The sequence below is a fragment of the Seriola dumerili genome, unplaced genomic scaffold (genome assembly GCF_002260705.1).
Source record: "Seriola dumerili isolate Sdu_G_001 unplaced genomic scaffold, Sdu_1.0 BDQW01000079.1, whole genome shotgun sequence".
In the NCBI taxonomy this organism is placed as follows: Eukaryota; Metazoa; Chordata; class Actinopteri; order Carangiformes; family Carangidae; genus Seriola; species Seriola dumerili.
In genome coordinates, this window is record NW_019174334.1 from 2,067,403 (window position 1) to 2,084,403 (window position 17,001).

The 17,001-nt window shown below is 44.3% G+C and overlaps 3 protein-coding genes across 3 annotated transcripts; 2 read left to right on the plus strand and 1 right to left on the minus strand.

The window, feature by feature from the left end:
• On the minus strand, nt 1-3,074 carry rpl21 (ribosomal protein L21). The gene is made up of 6 exons (XM_022744242.1): nt 2,991-3,074; nt 2,090-2,168; nt 1,872-1,933; nt 1,302-1,414; nt 499-649; nt 1-124 (listed from the first exon to the last, which is right to left on the minus strand). The coding sequence occupies exons 2-6, from the start codon at nt 2,154-2,156 to the stop codon at nt 35-37; spliced, it is 483 nt and encodes a 160-aa protein (XP_022599963.1). The 5' UTR covers nt 2,157-2,168; nt 2,991-3,074; the 3' UTR covers nt 1-34.
• Nucleotides 3,075-3,324: 250 nt separating this feature from the next.
• usp12 (ubiquitin specific peptidase 12) lies at nt 3,325-10,513 on the plus strand. The gene is made up of 9 exons (XM_022744243.1): nt 3,325-3,819; nt 4,941-5,021; nt 5,120-5,333; nt 5,570-5,805; nt 6,196-6,272; nt 7,086-7,169; nt 7,281-7,478; nt 9,468-9,546; nt 9,642-10,513. The coding sequence occupies exons 1-9, from the start codon at nt 3,772-3,774 to the stop codon at nt 9,741-9,743; spliced, it is 1,119 nt and encodes a 372-aa protein (XP_022599964.1). The 5' UTR covers nt 3,325-3,771; the 3' UTR covers nt 9,744-10,513.
• A 931-nt stretch (nt 10,514-11,444) lies between these two features.
• Nucleotides 11,445-15,330, plus strand: gpr12 (G protein-coupled receptor 12). The gene is made up of 2 exons (XM_022744309.1): nt 11,445-11,629; nt 12,693-15,330. The coding sequence occupies exon 2, from the start codon at nt 12,705-12,707 to the stop codon at nt 13,731-13,733; it is 1,029 nt and encodes a 342-aa protein (XP_022600030.1). The 5' UTR covers nt 11,445-11,629; nt 12,693-12,704; the 3' UTR covers nt 13,734-15,330.
• The last annotated feature ends 1,671 nt before the right edge of the window (nt 15,331-17,001 follow it).

A 17,001-nucleotide genomic window follows, 5' to 3' on the forward strand; every position in this document is an offset into this window, starting at 1 on the left:
TGTGTGTACAAATATTTTTATTCTGGTTAGCAGTTTAGGCCATGAACTCGTAGGGGATGGGCTCCAGCAGCTGTGGCTCGTTTTTCTTGGTGCTGACGAAGTGAGCGTCACGGGGAGGAGCAGGCTGTAGACACAAGAAAGAGGGAAATTTAGATGATCAAATGAGTCGACACCACAAAGAAAACATTAAAAATGAAAGCAAGCAGACCACTTCTGTTGCAAATACAACATTGCTTCTTTTGTTAGCTTAAAATTTCAACACTATTCAGACCAATTTCATTCATAGCATACACTAAATTATACTACTTGGAGTTGTTTTCCCATTTAAAAATTAACCCATCAAATATAATGATTCAAATTTTGGATAGTTTTAATTTGATGTACACTAAAATGGTGGCTGGGTAAGACCACATGGTTTAAAAAAAGAAAAAGAAAAATCACTGCAACTGAATTCCACTCAAGTTTTACTTAAAAATAACTGTCATTCTCAGATCATACCTGGCGCTTCAGTTCCACCCAGCTGCCCTTCTGCTTGGCCTCCAGCTTCTTGCTCTCGTTCTCTTTGACACGCTGCAGGAAACTGTCTCTGCTCTTTGAGTGCTTCACATGCTCAATGCGCACGTTGATTCTCTTGGCCAGGATCTTGCCCCTGTGAGAGCCCAAAGTATTCACATGTTCATATCCAACGCATAAATCACAACAATTGTGCAACTTGCCAGGTAGATTTTCCTCTAAATTTAATGTAATGCTGTTGCAATATCTGCACTCCTCTGCTGTTTCCTCAATAGAACCCCAGGTCAAACAGAAGTTAGACTGGAGTACTTAAGGATCAAATACTTTTCCCCACATGAATGACCACTGAGGACATAAAGATTCCTGGTGGCAAAGTGAAGATGGGGTCACATTCCTTCTTCTAGATGAAGTGTATGAGCAAAGGCACACAACAAAAACAGAAGCCAAAAGGATTCTGTAGGTGCACTCAGACATTTAATGCGACATTGATCAGAGACTCTTTATAAATCAGTTGTAAACTAGCCAAGACTCAAGGAAACATAATAGGCTGGTTTCTCTCAGTCTTGGGTTCTCATATGCAACACGTGTCAATCAATGTCATGGCGATGTCACGCCACATGTATGTGGCTTTTATGAGTTCACCTACTGAGAAACTAGTCAATGGAACAACAAGTAGATGCTGTTTAGTTGGAATTTTGAGTTTTCAGTTGTTTGGTGTGTGCCAGCTCAAAGTTACATAAACATACATATTTAGATAGATCACAATATAAATGTCACTTCTTACTTACTTGACCTGCTTGTTAACAATAATGCCAACAGCATGTTGGGTTACGTTGTAGACACGTCCTGTCTTGCCATGGTAGCATTTGTGAGGCATACCTTTCTGAACGGTACCTGTGCCCTGGAAAGAAATCACATTTAACAATGAATTATAGGGAAACAACTAAGGTCGTCTTTTTACCATTAGTCGCAACAGCATGGAAGCAATAAGAGTTTAATTTCCTCCGCTGTGCCAAGTCTGACAAAGTTGAGCAGCTCCTCTTATAACTACAAAACCAATGGATAACCATTTCCCAACTCATAGTTGCCGTGCACTTGGCCTTACTGATGAAATTTTAAAAAGTTCCACTGTGAGTTCAGGTAAAGCCATCTGAGAAAATTACTGAGCATCTTTCCCAAATCCTTTAAGTCTGCTGGAACCTTTGATGTATGTACACCCAGACTTTTATCAATGCAATGTCACACATTAACAGTACTTTTCACTACAACCTCAGACAGAATGGATGGACAATAACTTCACGTTTAACTTACTGATCAACCAAACAAGGATATCAGTCAACACATATGCTGCATCTTACCTTGATGTCAACGATGTCACCCTTCTTGTAGATGCGCATGTATGTTGACAGGGGGATTGGGCCTGCGAAGTAAATGCTGCCAATTAATTCATGTTATTTTGTCCAGTCTATGACAGTGGTGGCTGTGTAAACAAATTTCCTCTGCATCATCAACAAAAGTGGGATGCACTTGGAGTGTGGACTAATACTGAAAAGGAGCTCTTTAAATTTGTACTCACCATGCTTGCGGAATGGCCTGCTGAACATATACCTGGTCCCCCTCCTCTTGCCTCTGGTGTTCGTCATGATGCCTGATTACTGAGAGCAAAAAAGACACTCCTGTTAATCATGATAGAGTCTGAAGATCTTTGTTCCAAAGTAAACATATCACATCTGTTTAAATAATGGAAAAATAATGTCAAAAAAGGAGTCTACTTTATTTTCATCTTACTGTGCTACAGGATTGGAAATGGCTAACTGCAGTATGGTTTTCCCTTTTCACAACAAGACATACATTAACATTCAGTATGAAGGGGGGAAAGGCAGGATATAACTGCTTTGACAACCCATAAACGCCAATATCCAATCCAGACCTTGCTGCTGCACATGCTAAAAATTAGCTCATTGTGTCTAAAACAGCTGATCCAAGTGTATGACAACAAAAGCTTTAAGTATATCTCTCTCACACTTATAAAAGTAAGGGTAAACATGGGTGCTTGGATGAATTTGATTTAACGCACCGACTGTGTCAGGAGATATGCTCAACTGTGGGATTATAACAATGACATAGGTAACACTACGTTGGACAGCACTGCGTCTGCATTTTCTGTCTGGGGATGAAATAGACCGAATATCCACGACAAATGCCGGGTTAAGTTGCTTTTCAGCAGGGTAACAGGGTGTCAGAGGGAAACACTGTTTCTACTGATCGTTTCTCTGCCTGTAAAGCCCACATGGGAGAGCCACGCTACAGCTCCTGCCCATATTACACGGTCAATATCACTCTGTGGGACGCGTTTTCGGACTATATGAACCAAATTACATGCAAGGGTAAAGCTGCGGTGCATATATAAACATAATTGTGTGGGAATGAAAGGATAATAGAGTAGAAAATATAATTTAACACGGAGAGGATCTTACCCCCGGTCTCAACAAGATGGCGGGTACGGCGGAAAGAGAGATCTTAGGTCCCCAAACTCCGCCTTGTAACATGCAATTGAGGCAGTCCACGACATTGCCTGAACTAAATGACCGTGCGACTAAAGAAACGGAGTGGGCAGCAGATCCAGGATCAGCACATTTATGAATTACAACGAAGCCTTAAACGTCTGAACTATACGTCAACTGCTCCTAGAGCAGATGTGGTCAATAACGTCTATGTGGCGTGTTTACTGCTCATCGCAGTATACTAGATAAGAAAGCGAACAACATATGATAGGGGCGGTTCGTTTATTAGGAAATACAAATTATTGTAACTTTTTCTGCAAGGGACATAGTTCCTTTTCGACACCTGGAACACTTTGTACAATGGTGCAAATACATAACACATCTATTGTGGTGGTGATGATACGCATGCGCGAAACTTGAGCAAGCTGGCTAACCTTTGATTTCTTTAACGACACGAATACCTCATTTAAGGTTTTGACATTACTTAATTTGGCTTTGAGAAATAAGCCTTTTGCAGAAGGCTAGAGGTGTCTGGATTGTGTCACTCGTCAGCCAACACCGAAGCAATCAGTTTTACTGACCGTGATTAAGCGAACACGGACGTAACATGCAGAGACTGCTCTCGTTTTCTTGAGCTATTGGACCTTCCGTCGCGAGCTCAGCAGAATTGCCTGCTTGCCTGCCTGCCTTCACGAGGGGAGCCAGCCCAGTCTTGTCAGCGCGCGACGGTGTGGTGGAAGATGGCGCTAGCCGAATGGAAATCCTAATGACAGTCTCCAAATTTGCCTCTTTTTGTACCATGGTGAGTGCACAGCAGTCTCATACTGACATTAGGCAGACTATGGGGGGATACGAATACCGTGGCTGCACTGTTATTCGCTTTTAAAACTGTGCAATTATAAATAAAAGCAGTTTATACGGGTTTCTGTGCTAGCCAAGCAGTTTTCCGACCATTGCAAAGCAACCAGCCACCCACTGCCTTCTTCGCTCTGCTCTTCTTGCTAACGGCAGTAGATGGACACTCTTGTGTTGATTGTTTTTAACTCACAGTTTACGGACATATTTGGTTATTATTTGTCGTAGTACAAGTACAATGACAGTGCACCTGCTGCTGCTGGGATTCCCAGCTAACTAGCTAACGTGAAGGCAAGTAAAGCTAAACCAACGTTACAGCCAACAACTGGAACACAGCTGGATAATGGATGACTTCCGACTGAGAGACGATTAATCTGCAGTATGTGTAAGGGAATCGTCAAAAAAAGGCTAAATTGGCGTGTTGGCCATTGACAAACTACCAGATATTATTAACGCAGGTAATGACGACATGGTTTAACATTAGCTACGCAGTTGTGGATCCGTTCCAAGTCCATGTCCACTCTGCACAGTTTGTTGCTGTCTGCACATCGTATCGTAGTATATAATCCCTTACAAAATCATGCTAGAGGGATATGTATTTCCATAAAGAGCCAGCCAGCTCTGGTTACAAAATAAACCTCTGCACTTAAGTATTTTCTATTTTGACACATGCAGTTTTGTCATCCCAGCCGAGTTTTGCATTTAAAAGCTTTTTGGGATGAGAGTCAGCACTGGCCAGGGACTTAACTGTCGGTTAAAGATGATGCATGCTTTTAGCTCTAATGGCATAAAAGGGCAGAGTGGAGGTAGTATGGGAAACATGCATGGTCTTGAAGGCTTTAATCACCCATTAGTTTTTTTTTTCTTGTTTTATCCCAGCAACAAATGACCTTGAAAATGCTGCTGCTAGCATCTAATTTGGTTAGTTACTTACTGAGTAAGAGGTAGTATTTATGTAATTTTGTCATTGTTATGTTCCAAACAAATAGCTGATTTTACAATATATCTTGTTTCAAGAAAATAACAGATTTCTTTTTTTTTTTTTTTTTTGGCTCTGTGCATATACAGGGCGCCAATGCCTCTGCTCTGGAGAAAGAGATTGGATCTGAGCAGTTTCCGGTCAATGAGCACTACTTCGGCCTGGTCAATGTAAGTGAATGATACACAGTGCAGGTCCATTGTTTTTTATAAATTTCCACCCAACTCATATGCACACTGATTCTACTGTACGCCATATTTGATTTTAGTTTGGAAACACCTGCTACTGCAACTCGGTGCTGCAGGCTCTGTACTTCTGCCGGCCATTCCGAGAAAAGATTTTGGCGTACCGCAGTCAGCCTCGGCGGAAGGAGAACCTGCTCACCTGCCTGGCTGACCTTTTCCACAGCATTGCCAACCAGAAGAGGAAAGTGGGCGTCATACCACCCAAGAAGTTCATCACACGGCTACGCAAGGAGAATGGTGAGATGAAACTGATTAACTCAGGAAGATTGATGTGTTCAAAAGAGGCCATAGCGTGTCAAGTCATCATTCTAACAACAATAAATTCCTTATTCTCTTGTTTCTCCTTGTTGGCTGATTATTCCCACAGTTTATGGAGAACATTATATCCAGAAGATCCTGAAGTACCTGCTGAGCACGTAGAACAGCTGAATTACAACTCTAAAGTCTCTCTTTTTGTATATTTTCTCCCTCAGAGTTGTTTGACAACTACATGCAGCAGGATGCCCACGAGTTCCTGAATTACCTGCTCAACACCATTGCTGATCTGCTACAGGAGGAAAGGAAGCAGGACAAGACCAATGGCCGCCTTGCCAACGGTACGTTGGACTCCCAGAACAACAACAGCAATGCCACGCCCGCTCCCACCTGGGTCCACGAGATCTTCCAAGGCACTCTGACCAATGAGACACGCTGCCTCACCTGTGAAACGGTAAAATGCTTCTATTTTAATCTTAAGGGGAAATTTGAGTGGATTGCACCAAACATCCTCTACCATGTGTCACCATAGTCCTGTTTAAACACATTTTCATTCAAGTCAAACAGTCCCACTGCTGATGTCAGGGGTTCATAAACTTACAAAGATTAAGCGTCTTGGCACATGTTAGAGAACAGGTTAGCACTGTGTGTGCTATAGTTTCCTTTCAGTGTGTGCAAACAATGTCTTAAGTAAATACAACAGAACTACTGCCGTATGGTCACAGCTCATAGTTTGGTAGTAAGACATTTCATTAGTATTCCAGACTGATCAAGCAGATGTATTTGTCCAGTATTTAGATTTAGATGCTTTTAGCCTATTTTGATGTCCTCTTTTCTTTTTCAGATAAGCAGCAAAGATGAGGACTTTCTGGATCTTTCTGTGGATGTAGAACAGAATACCTCCATCACACACTGCCTCAGGTAAAACAACTACATGTAGAAGCAGATCTATATCAAGCATTGAGGAAGCAGAACTGGTACTGTAGTTGATTGACAGAAAGTTAATCTGCAACTATTTTGATAATTAACAAAAATAAATGTCGATAAAAAATGGAAAACATTTGATGGTTCCAGATGCCCAAGGGAGAGGGAGCGGCTCTCTTTTGATTTATTTCTTTTAGTAGATTGAATTTCTTTGGGGTTTGGACTATTGGTCAGACAAAACAAACGTTTGTGGTGGACAGTTTTGTTTTTGTTTTGTTTTGAAGACTAATGATTGATCAATTAATATAGAAAACAATTACAAATTAATTGATAATGAAGATAATGGTTAGTTTTTATACTACTAGTTGCAGGCCTAGTTGCATTTTTTTTAAATGTTACAACTCCCTATTTAATGTAATCATCATGGCACTGGTGAATCACTGGTGAATATCACTGGGGCTTTTACATATTTTTGAGCCTCTAACTTACAAAATAGTAACATTATAGAGGTTGTGATGAAGCATATAGTTTTAATTTTTTGTCATTTATGCATTTTATTTTAAACAAGTCTGATGAAGTTCATTTGCCAGCTGTTGGTTTGAGGCTGCTTCCTTCATTGGTAAATGACTGATAAAAGATCTGTTTGTGTCAAAAGTATGTCACAATTAGTAAAGAACACAAAGTGAAAATTACACTCTGCGGTGTCCTTCACCAACCTGCATGAAGGGAATTCAGTATTTTGAAGTCACAACATTTATTTGTAGATTTGGGTTTCAGACTGACCAGTTTTCTCTTACTTCCCCTTCTCAGAGGTTTCAGTAACACAGAGACACTGTGCAGTGAGTATAAATACTACTGTGAAGAATGTAGAAGCAAGCAGGAGGCACACAAGAGGTAAGTGCCAAGGTTCATTCTTTATGTATGAATTTCAGTTTATTCAGTGCATTGCTGTCTGTGGTTGGGTGTTTAGACACTGTGTCTGACAGTGTAATATTTGTGATTTAGGATGCGTGTAAAGAAGCTGCCAATGATCCTGGCTCTGCACCTGAAGCGCTTTAAGTACATGGAGCAGCTGCAGCGCTACACCAAGCTGTCGTATCGCGTTGTCTTCCCCCTGGAGCTCCGCCTCTTCAACACCTCTGGGGACGCCACCAATCCTGAGAGGCTCTACGACCTGGTCGCTGTGGTGGTGCATTGTGGGAGGTGTGTAGGTGAACACACAGCCAGAATACAACACCTTATAACCGTCTCCACAGCAACCAGAGACGCAGAGAAGTCTTTGTGCTAATAATAAAATGCATTTGTATCTATTGGCCCAAGAATAAAGGCACATTAGAGTCTAAGTCGCATCTCACATGAGAAAACACAGACCATCATCCATCATTGTTCAGCTGTGTTTTCTCAGCGGCAGTTTTGACCCAGAGTGAGTGGGAGTTAGTCTGTCTGTGTTTATGCAGGGTGTTTCCTTATCTCTTGCATAGTGCATGCTGGAACAGACTCCGGCCCTCCATGACTCTGATAGGAATAATAGAGTGAGGAAAATGAATTAAAAGGTCAGACTTCTCTGGACTTGAGTGAGTTAGGAGTCTTACAGATGTAAATTATCTGTCTGAGTGTCTGAGTCTTCTGCCGTTAAGCTGAACTCCCATTTCAGCTTCGCCAGGGTTATTTTCAGAGCAGGGAGCTGTATCATGGAATTGATTGCAATGGTATGAGGCTATATACTGTAGTGTGAGAGGGTTCCATTATTGTTATGTTATGATGTGCTTAAATGATACAGTATGTTTTCTATATCCGCTTCAAGTGATACAGTAGACTCAGACCACAATACTGATTGTATCCCAATACAAAATCACAATACACAATACTCACTCAGAAATTAATACTTGTCAGTCAGCCTTTAAAAATGTATTCATTAGTATTAAAATCAAACTACCCCAATAGTGGTATATTTAATAAATCGGACTTTTGGGAAGAAGTGACCCCCCCACATTTAGTTCACCTGCTGATGTAATATATTTTCATGGGTGTCCTGGTTGCAAAGTGGTTTATGTTGCTGAGGATGTAATCACAAAAAGGCTTCACGGTAAAAGCCATCTATTAAAACAAGCTGATCATGACTTTTCATGAAAAGTACAGAATACAAAATCTTAAATTGCAGTAATGAGGACAAACATCAGGTTAGTCAGGTTTAAACTGAAATTTTACATTTTTAACTTTTGTATATGTGGATCAGTTTCACATAAGTCAAACAGTTAGGGGAAGAGCTGCAGGTGCCTGTGAAAGTGTGGGAGAACCATATAGTGATGTTAAGCAGTGCCTGTTCTCACGCTGTGGCTGTCACACCTTAGTAGTTGTTGGGTAATACCTTGATGTTGGAATAACAAATCCTCTGAGAAATCCAGTGAACCACACTTAGCCAGTGTTTTAGAAAATATGCCAATTTAACCTACACAATAGAGTTATGTTTCCTTTTTTCATATTGGTTTGGTCATTAATTACTTTTCTTCATCAAGTGCATATTAACCACAGCTGAAAACACACATTCATCAACATTTTAATATTAGATTTCTGTCAGTATTGGCAATATCTATTGTTACCTTTTAATGTCATATTCAGTGAGTCCAATACCCGACTAGCTTCAGTGTAGTGCTGGTCTGACGTGATCAGTCATTCCATTTTCAACATGTGACATGTTTAGTTTGCAGCTGCACAGATTTATATTCTATTGAAGGTTCCACACACGTGTTTCCACTTGTTCTGCTGATAAGACCTCTGCTCAGGTTGAAGAAGGGTGGAGCTATGCAGGTATTACACAAAGTCACCGAACTTCACAAACAAATAAAAAGATGATAAAGGTGCAACTTCTCCCTGTACTGAAACTAACAGGTGGAGCTTGGCACTTAGTAATAGAAATGCCAAGTCAAATATGGGTGTCTCACATCAACCAAATACAGTTGTTCAGTGTTATTAAACCCAAATTAAATGGGAATGGTGTTATGCTGTCAGTGTCCAGTATTTTAATCTTAACATGACAAACTCTGTAGTGATACAACCATTCCAAGGAATCTAATCAGGTAAAATAGTGAGGGTGGGCCATGGATGTATAGGGCCTTTAATGTCTGGATAATGAGATTGTCTTGGCTAAGATTTACTTTTGTACAGCTAATACAGTGTTTTATTTCTTTTCAGTGGTCCAAACAGGGGTCACTACATTGCCATTGTGAAAAGTCATGACTTCTGGTTGCTGTTTGATGATGATATTGTAGAGGTGAGTGAGTTTGTTTGTAATACTTTAGTTGCATGTCTTTTTGCAGAATATTGGCTTTTCTAACGCTGCTGTATGTCACCTGTCTGTTCCTGTAGAAAATTGATGCACAGGCCATAGAAGAATTCTACGGTCTCACTTCTGAAATCTCCAAGAACTCTGAGTCAGGCTACATCCTCTTTTACCAGTCCAGAGACTAAATGTGGATTTTGAGTGTTTCACCACAGAAACCAGGAGCAATGCTCTGTTCCCTCATTGTGGGGAGGAGTGGACCATAAACACACCACAGCAGCCTGCATGGTGTCCTACCTGCTCGCACAGCTGTAATTCATACCTGTGCTTTCACGCACTCGGCGCTGCAGCTCAGCCATGGAAGTTCCGCCTATGTACCAGCTGTCCCTCCCGGCCTCTGTGTCTTTCCCACCCCATCATCCCCTTCACTCTGGCTGGACGCTGCTGCTGCTGCAGGGACAATGAGACGATAATGAATGAAAACAGTGTCAAGATTGTTTTTAAAAAAAGACATTGAATGAGAGCTGTACAGATGTTGGCTGGTCGTATGAGTGGCGTATTCGTTTTTGCCTTGGGTGTGGGGTTGAATGGTTATTTAACAATTCATGATGTAATATTGGCCTGGTGTCTTCACCCCTCACTCTTATTCTGCGCTGCGATTTACTGAGTGGATCATGTTTTAGATCATGGATGGAAAGGAGGGCGCGTGGGGGGGTGAGTGTCCCACTTATGGGGCCCACTGGGTTGTGTATTTCTACAGTGTACAGAATGGTATTTGTATAAATATTACAAGAAGATAATATTATCATTGGAAAATGTTAGACCTTGAGAAGATGTATTAACACTATGGTGCACTTTTGATACCGTTTTGTAGGTGTTGGCAAGTTTAATGTGAGGGTTTGCTTGAAAAGGCCTGTTGTGAAGCGATCATTTTCTGTTTTAAAGAAAACGAAATAAAGCCGGTAAGATTGAGGCAGGGTGTGCTCTCGTTACTGTCCCACAGGTACGCACTGATGACTCATACGAGCTCAACATCGCCCCGTAGCGGTGTCATCTGGAAGCTCTGCCTTCCCACTGCAACAGGAGCTATTTATAATCCATTCAGACTCCAAAGGCAGGTGCTTTGGAATAACGCCCACGCACACACACACAGCCGACTTAACGCTTGGTCAGCTAAGTGTGTGGTCAGATGTATGCACATCAACAACTCACCCACTGGCTCCTAATCAGCCGAGGTGTCTTGGAGGCTGCGCCGCAAGGATGGAGAGACGAGGCAGAGAAGATGGAGGACAGGACAGGGGAGGGGAGGGAGAGGAGGAGGAGGTTGGTGACACACATCAGGGTTGCTGTTAATAGCACAGACAAGACCAGAATAGCAGGGCGTCGCAGGAGGTAAGCGAGTCCCTGTCTCCAGCATCTTCATATCTGAAACTCGAGTCGGGCAGCACAAAACCGCACTGAAACTAACAAAACACTGCAGTTTAACTCAAGTGCAGGTGAGCCAAGAGCAACTTAACTGGTTGAAGAGCAAATGTTACAACAGACATCCACGGCTCAGGTAAATGGTGCATGTATAACTGAAACAATAAACGACTAAAGGAACGTGGAAATACAGAAACCTGAACACCACACACGCTTACACCTCTCTCTGTCCTCGGGACAACAGAGACCAGACATTTGGCTGTCGAGAGGAGTTCAACCAGTCTTTGGGAGTCTGGCCCATTTGGGACTCCTCCTTCATCATCGACCCCCTCCTCCCTTCCCCTCCCCTCCCCTCCCCTCCACACATACACTCACACACATACACACCCCCTCCTCCTTTTCCTCTCTTCCGCCGCTGCTCCGCTCGCTGCTCCCTGCACAGCCGCAGTCCACGGCGATGCGCCGTTAACGGCAGAGCCGCTCCGCGCTCTTTTCTTCTTCCATCATCCCCGCTTTCAGGCAGAGAGGACCAGCATCCCCCTCCCCGGGTGCGTCTCTGTCCCCCGGCGCTGCACCGTCCTTATCTATAACATGGAAATACAAGACTGCCGTTCTTCCATCTAGACGGGAAGTCTCACCTCACAGAGTCAAGGTAGGCTGGGTGGCGGCAGAACGAGATTGTTGAGCATCCTTTACATGCATGGAAAAAATGCAGCCTGATTTTTTTTTCCTTCCCTCCTCCAGCATCCTTTCGCTGACGTGGAGTAGCCACTGTGTTTTTTTCTGATGTAAGGTGCACAGGGTAAAGCAGCACCATATGGCCACCAGTGTGAGGTGCATGTATGGCATTAGAGAGAGGCTTTATTCCCATAACGGGTGCGGTATCTTCTGCTGTGGAGAGCGGCACCTGGTCTCTGACAGCTGCGTGAATTATTGCCGGTGCCGGTGAAGGGTTATTGATACCCGCTGTCAGGAAATGTGGCCTGCAATGTGCTGCACAGCGTGCTTTGGTTTTCTATTCTCTTGCATTTCCCTTGTCCATGCATTAATTAATAGCTCTTACGTGTGGTCTAACCTATGTACAGGCCTCTGTTATAATAGACTAGTCAGTGCGTTTAAAATACATTACCTAAACTGTCTGGAACAACTAAATCTTAGACTACATTTTATTGCTGCGCAGAGTTTTATTTTTTTTTAAATAGTTAGAACCAAAATGAAATGGACTATTTTTTTGTGTAGCTCAGTGTTTTCATTCCTAGTAACAGCAGAGTTAAGGTTAGTGTGTGTTCCTGCATAATGTGCGTTCACAGGCCTACATACACACTGAGAATATAACCTTGGCTGTGCCCGTTTTTGTGTTGTGGAATGAGTAACACAGGTGTCTCAAAAGCAACACACATTCAGTGGTGCACAGAGGTGGGGTGGTAGCGATAGTGGACAACAGCCCCCACTGTTTATGTCTCACTTGAATTAAATTGCAAAGCTAAAAAGAACAAAACACACACACACACAAATGCTCTTAGACTTATTTATATGTGTCTTTGTGTGAGTGTGTGCATACCAGCAGTCTTGTTTTAAACTGACTTTGTGTATCAAACTATATCATTACAGTGTGTGTGTGTGTGTGTGTGTGTGTGTGTGTGTGTGTGTGTGTGTGTGTGTGTGTGTGTGTGTGTGTGTGTGTGTGTGTGTGTGTTTGTTTGTGCCAATTTCAGACGGGTGGCACAATGAGTGAAGAACCACCGGTCACCCCCAGCTGGCTTACCCCTGACCCCACAGCATGGGCCAGCGGAGGCGGGGGGCCGATGGACAACAGCACCAGCCTGGGGATGTTTCCACCAGAGGACTCCCTGCCACCCAGCCAGCTGCCCCTGCTGGTCAACCCCTGGGACATTGTGCTGTGCTCATCTGGGACTCTGATCGCCTGTGAGAATGCTCTGGTGGTGCTGGTGATCTGGCAGAACCCGGCGCTGAGAGCCCCCATGTTCCTGCTGATCGGAAGCCTGGCGCTGGCCGACCTGCTGGCCGGCCTGGGCCTGGTGCTTCACTTCACCTGTGCCTACTTGCTTCGTTCCGACTCGGCCCAGCTGCTGACTGTGGGCCTGGTGGTGGCCTCCTTCTCCGCCTCCGTCTTCAGCCTGCTGGCCATCACTATCGACCGCTACCTGTCGCTCTACTATGCCCTCACCTACAACTCAGAGCGGACAGCGGCCTTCACCTACACCATGCTCGTGCTGCTGTGGGGCCTCTCCCTGTGTCTGGGCCTGCTGCCGGTCACAGGGGTCAACTGCCTGGCAGAAGAGGCTACGTGCAGTGTGGTGCGGCCGCTGACGAAGAACAACATCGCCGTGCTGTCCGTCTCCTTCCTGCTGCTCTTTGGCCTCATGCTGCAACTCTATGTCCAGATCTGCAAGATTGTGATGCGCCACGCTCATCAGATCGCCCTCCAGCACCACTTCCTGGCTGCCACACCCCACTACGTCACAACACGGAAGGGCGTGTCAACGCTGGCCATCATCCTGGGTACCTTTGCGGCCTGCTGGATGCCATTCACTGTCTACTCCCTCATTGCTGACTACACCTACCCTCCACTCTACACCTACGCCACGCTGGTGCCTGCCACCTACAACTCCGTTATCAACCCAGTCATCTATGCCTTCAGGAACCAGGAGATCCAGAAGGCGCTGTGGCTGGTGTGCTGTGGCTGTGTGCCTGCCACGGTGGCCCAGCGTGCAAGGACCCCTAGTGACGTCTGACCAAGCAGACCCAGGTGGGAAGAGAGAGGCGCCCTGGGTCAGCTCTGCTCCTCACTGGGTCTGTCCAGTGTCACAGAGAGCAGCAGCAGGGGAAGTGGCAGAGGGCTGTGGCTTCAGCTCTGGCTGGAAATGTCACTGGCAGAGGCAGTTTGGTTAGTTATCCACAACCCACCTGGAAGGATGGCATTTTTTTCTTTGTTGCAATCACCATAGGGCAAAGTATCTCACTGTCTTCCCCAGTAAAGGCAGCCACTGCGCGGGCGGCATCCCGCCCCCTCCTGTTCAACCCGTGCCACGCCCTTCCTCTGTTCTGCAGAGAGCGCTAGGTGCATCACATGTTACAGGCAGCAGCTGTATATAGAATGTGCATATAGTTACCAGCACCAGACCTTTGGTTGACACGTGCTTGTTTTTGTTCAAATAGAGGGGGAAGATTATTGGTTTGCGCTTCTGTGCGTGCGTAAAAGCGCACGGCGGATTAACAAAGCAGTGTGTGCGGTGAAGAGAGGAGAGGAAGGGAGAGCGCGTCCGCGGTTGAATACGCAGGCATTTCCACAGTGAAGCCCGTCTGGAGCAGCATCCCGGCGCTCTGCTGCTGCACTCTGAACGTGCGTCGAAAGCTAAACAGCCGCGGAGAGCTAAAAATAGACCCGGTGCTCTCTGATCCGCGCCCTGCGTCCTCCACAGGCGCCGAGAAAGAAATCAAGCCGCTTCTTCTTCTCCTCGCCTCTCCCATTTTCTGTCTTCTTTTCCCTCTGGATTGTGCGCGAATGTGTTTTATTTGTGCTTGCGTCTGGGAGGCTCAAGACAAAGCCCTAGGAGACCCCCACCATTAACCCCTTCTCCTCCACCTTTTATTGGTACGGAGGCACCAAACCTAGGCCTATAAACCTATCGGATTATGTAACCACATTATATCCCTCCTCTTTCACCTTTTGAGTCGAAATTGCTTTTTGAATGTCTGGAGGTTGCTTTAGAATTTCACTGCTGTTTATTTGAATAAAGGCCACGAATTAGAGTGATAGAGAGCCTAAGGTCATTTTAAAATGAATATGAAATATAATACCCCTAAATGAATCCCATAGCAGATTAAATCAACATGCCTATGATGAAATCAAAGCAAACCTATAGACAAAAGCTTACATGGCGTGTATACTAAAGTATACAGGGGATGTCTCTCTGCAAAATCTGAATGTAATTCCATCTATTTGATATTCTTCGGCTCCCAAAGAGCCTCACACCGACCACATTATATCTGATCTGCATGCTAGACTTCAGTGTAATTTGCATGCAACAAGCACAGATCCACTGTTTTCCCGCTGAGTTCAGTGTGGTAGGTCACATAGGCCACTGGAGGCAATGTGTCATGGTACCCTGATGTCATCATGACCCTAATAATTTTGTTTATGTACAATGTGCCGCAGTGTACTTCACCTGTATTACACTGAAAGAGCTACAATCATCAATGGACGGTCACAGGATTTGCACCATTTTTCTTTGCAAAATGCAGAATGTTTTGATATTTTTCTGTATAGAGCAGATACGAGCTCAGATGTCTGCTTTGATCATGCTTTGAGGTCAATTTACTGTAATTTAATAGGAGCCCAAGTCACAACCCCCCACCAGCTGCTCTGAGTTAGTTATCCGCTATCGTTTGGTCTCAAAAGCAGTCTGCTGATTCCTCATTCATACACATCATGTCAGCAATAACTAGCCAATGAACGGTAGTTATTTTTTAGATGTGAAGCAATACTCAGACAGCAATAACATCCACACCCCCCCCCCCCCCCCCCCCCCCCCCACCCCCACCCACCAATGACTTCTTCCTGTAGTGTTGAAGCACCATAATGGCCCCGCTCGGGTGGGGATGTGTTGTAGTGAACAGGCTCAAGTGATGCTTCAGTGATACTTCTTCGACTGGGTGGTAGGGTAATCACTCCTGGGCTGGAAAAAGTGGACGGGATCAAATGACTCATTTGTCTCGGTGACACCGCTGCCTCATTCTTCCACAATGCTTTTTCCAACCCAAAATCAGGCTTTGATAATTTCCTCACACTGGGATGAAGTTTTTTTTGTTGTTGTTGTTGTCGTTGTCGTTGTTGTCGTTGTTGTTGCCTCTGCCTTTTGTGAGCATATGAACTGTCCTGAGTGTCGTAACCTCAAGTGTCAGTGTGTGATCTGGGACTGTGTTTTCGTGCATACGGTATGAGTTGCATGGCCTCTGGGTGTGTGCATGTGTGTGTCTGTCCGTGTGTGTGTGTGTGTGTGTGTGTGTGTGTGGGTGTTAGGGTGTGTGTGTGTGTGTGTGTTTGTGTTCCAGCAGCTCAGCAGACCATAATCTGTCTCCTTGTGTCTTGTTTTTGTCGAGGGGGTGGGGCGGTCTGAGAAATACAAATTCCCGTTGACCCCCTGACCTTAAGAGGATAATGCTGCCAGTCTTCCTGTCAATTCTGAGAGAAGTGGCCTCGTTACGTGTTTGTAGAGCTTTTTGAAGGGAGATAGGACTAGGATGTGGACGCTCCAGCGCTTCAAGCCAAAGTGAAAGGGACTCTGAATGAACTGGGGTCCTAGTCCTGCTGTGTGTTTTCTGTCTCCTTTATATCACTAATATTCTACTCTACTTTAAATCAATCTAGTCTGGTTGAGGCAGGTGTCCGTTAAGTGACCTCTGAATGATTCTATGAGCTAAAAATGGCCACTTCCAATTGCAAAGATAATGCTTCTTCATTCCTTCCTTGCTGCCTCCCCTCTCAGTAAGCCCAATAGAGGTATAGAAGAAGCCCCCAGTCTTTGTCTTTCTGACCTCAGATCAGGAAAGCATTAGAATAAAAGGGGGGATGAGAAAGGAAAGCTGAAGAATAGCATTTCTGAGCATTGGAACGTAGGCTGTGTATGTGAACTTGTGCACAGTGTCAGACTGAACCCTGTAGATATTTGATGAGCACCAACAGGTCAGGCTGGCACACCACAAACCATCACAAACTCTTATTCCTTTACCTTTGGAGAAAAGTCTATTTTGTTATATTCATTGAAAAGTTCTATTTTTTTCCACTTTAGTCTGGCCTGAATTCTTTCAGATTCTGATGTTGTATGATAATAATGGCGCTGTAAAGCCTTTTTCTGAATGTAGTAATAATCAAATTGTTTAACTGATACTCCCTCCTCTTGACTCATTTGTTTGTGTAAATAAGGCATGCATAAGAGGAGGGACTTTATACCACCGTGCATGGTGCTACCAAAGCCAGTCAAACTAAGGGATGAGTTGGGT

Excerpts from the sequence above, each read along its gene's own strand:
- rpl21 (XM_022744242.1), bottom strand. The coding sequence starts at position 2,156 with ATGACGAACACCAGAGGCAAGAGGAGGGGGACCAGGTATATGTTCAGC. Across the intron at positions 1,415-1,871 it reads GTGACATCGTTGACATCAAG|GGCACAGGTACCGTTCAGAA; the intron begins GTAAGATGCAGC and ends ATTTCTTTCCAG. Across the intron at positions 125-498 it reads GGGTGGAACTGAAGCGCCAG|CCTGCTCCTCCCCGTGACGC; the intron begins GTATGATCTGAG and ends TTGTGTCTACAG.
- usp12 (XM_022744243.1), top strand. The coding sequence starts at position 3,772 with ATGGAAATCCTAATGACAGTCTCCAAATTTGCCTCTTTTTGTACCATG. Across the intron at positions 5,334-5,569 it reads ACGGCTACGCAAGGAGAATG|AGTTGTTTGACAACTACATG; the intron begins GTGAGATGAAAC and ends TTTCTCCCTCAG. Across the intron at positions 6,273-7,085 it reads TCCATCACACACTGCCTCAG|AGGTTTCAGTAACACAGAGA; the intron begins GTAAAACAACTA and ends TCCCCTTCTCAG.
- gpr12 (XM_022744309.1), top strand. The coding sequence starts at position 12,705 with ATGAGTGAAGAACCACCGGTCACCCCCAGCTGGCTTACCCCTGACCCC.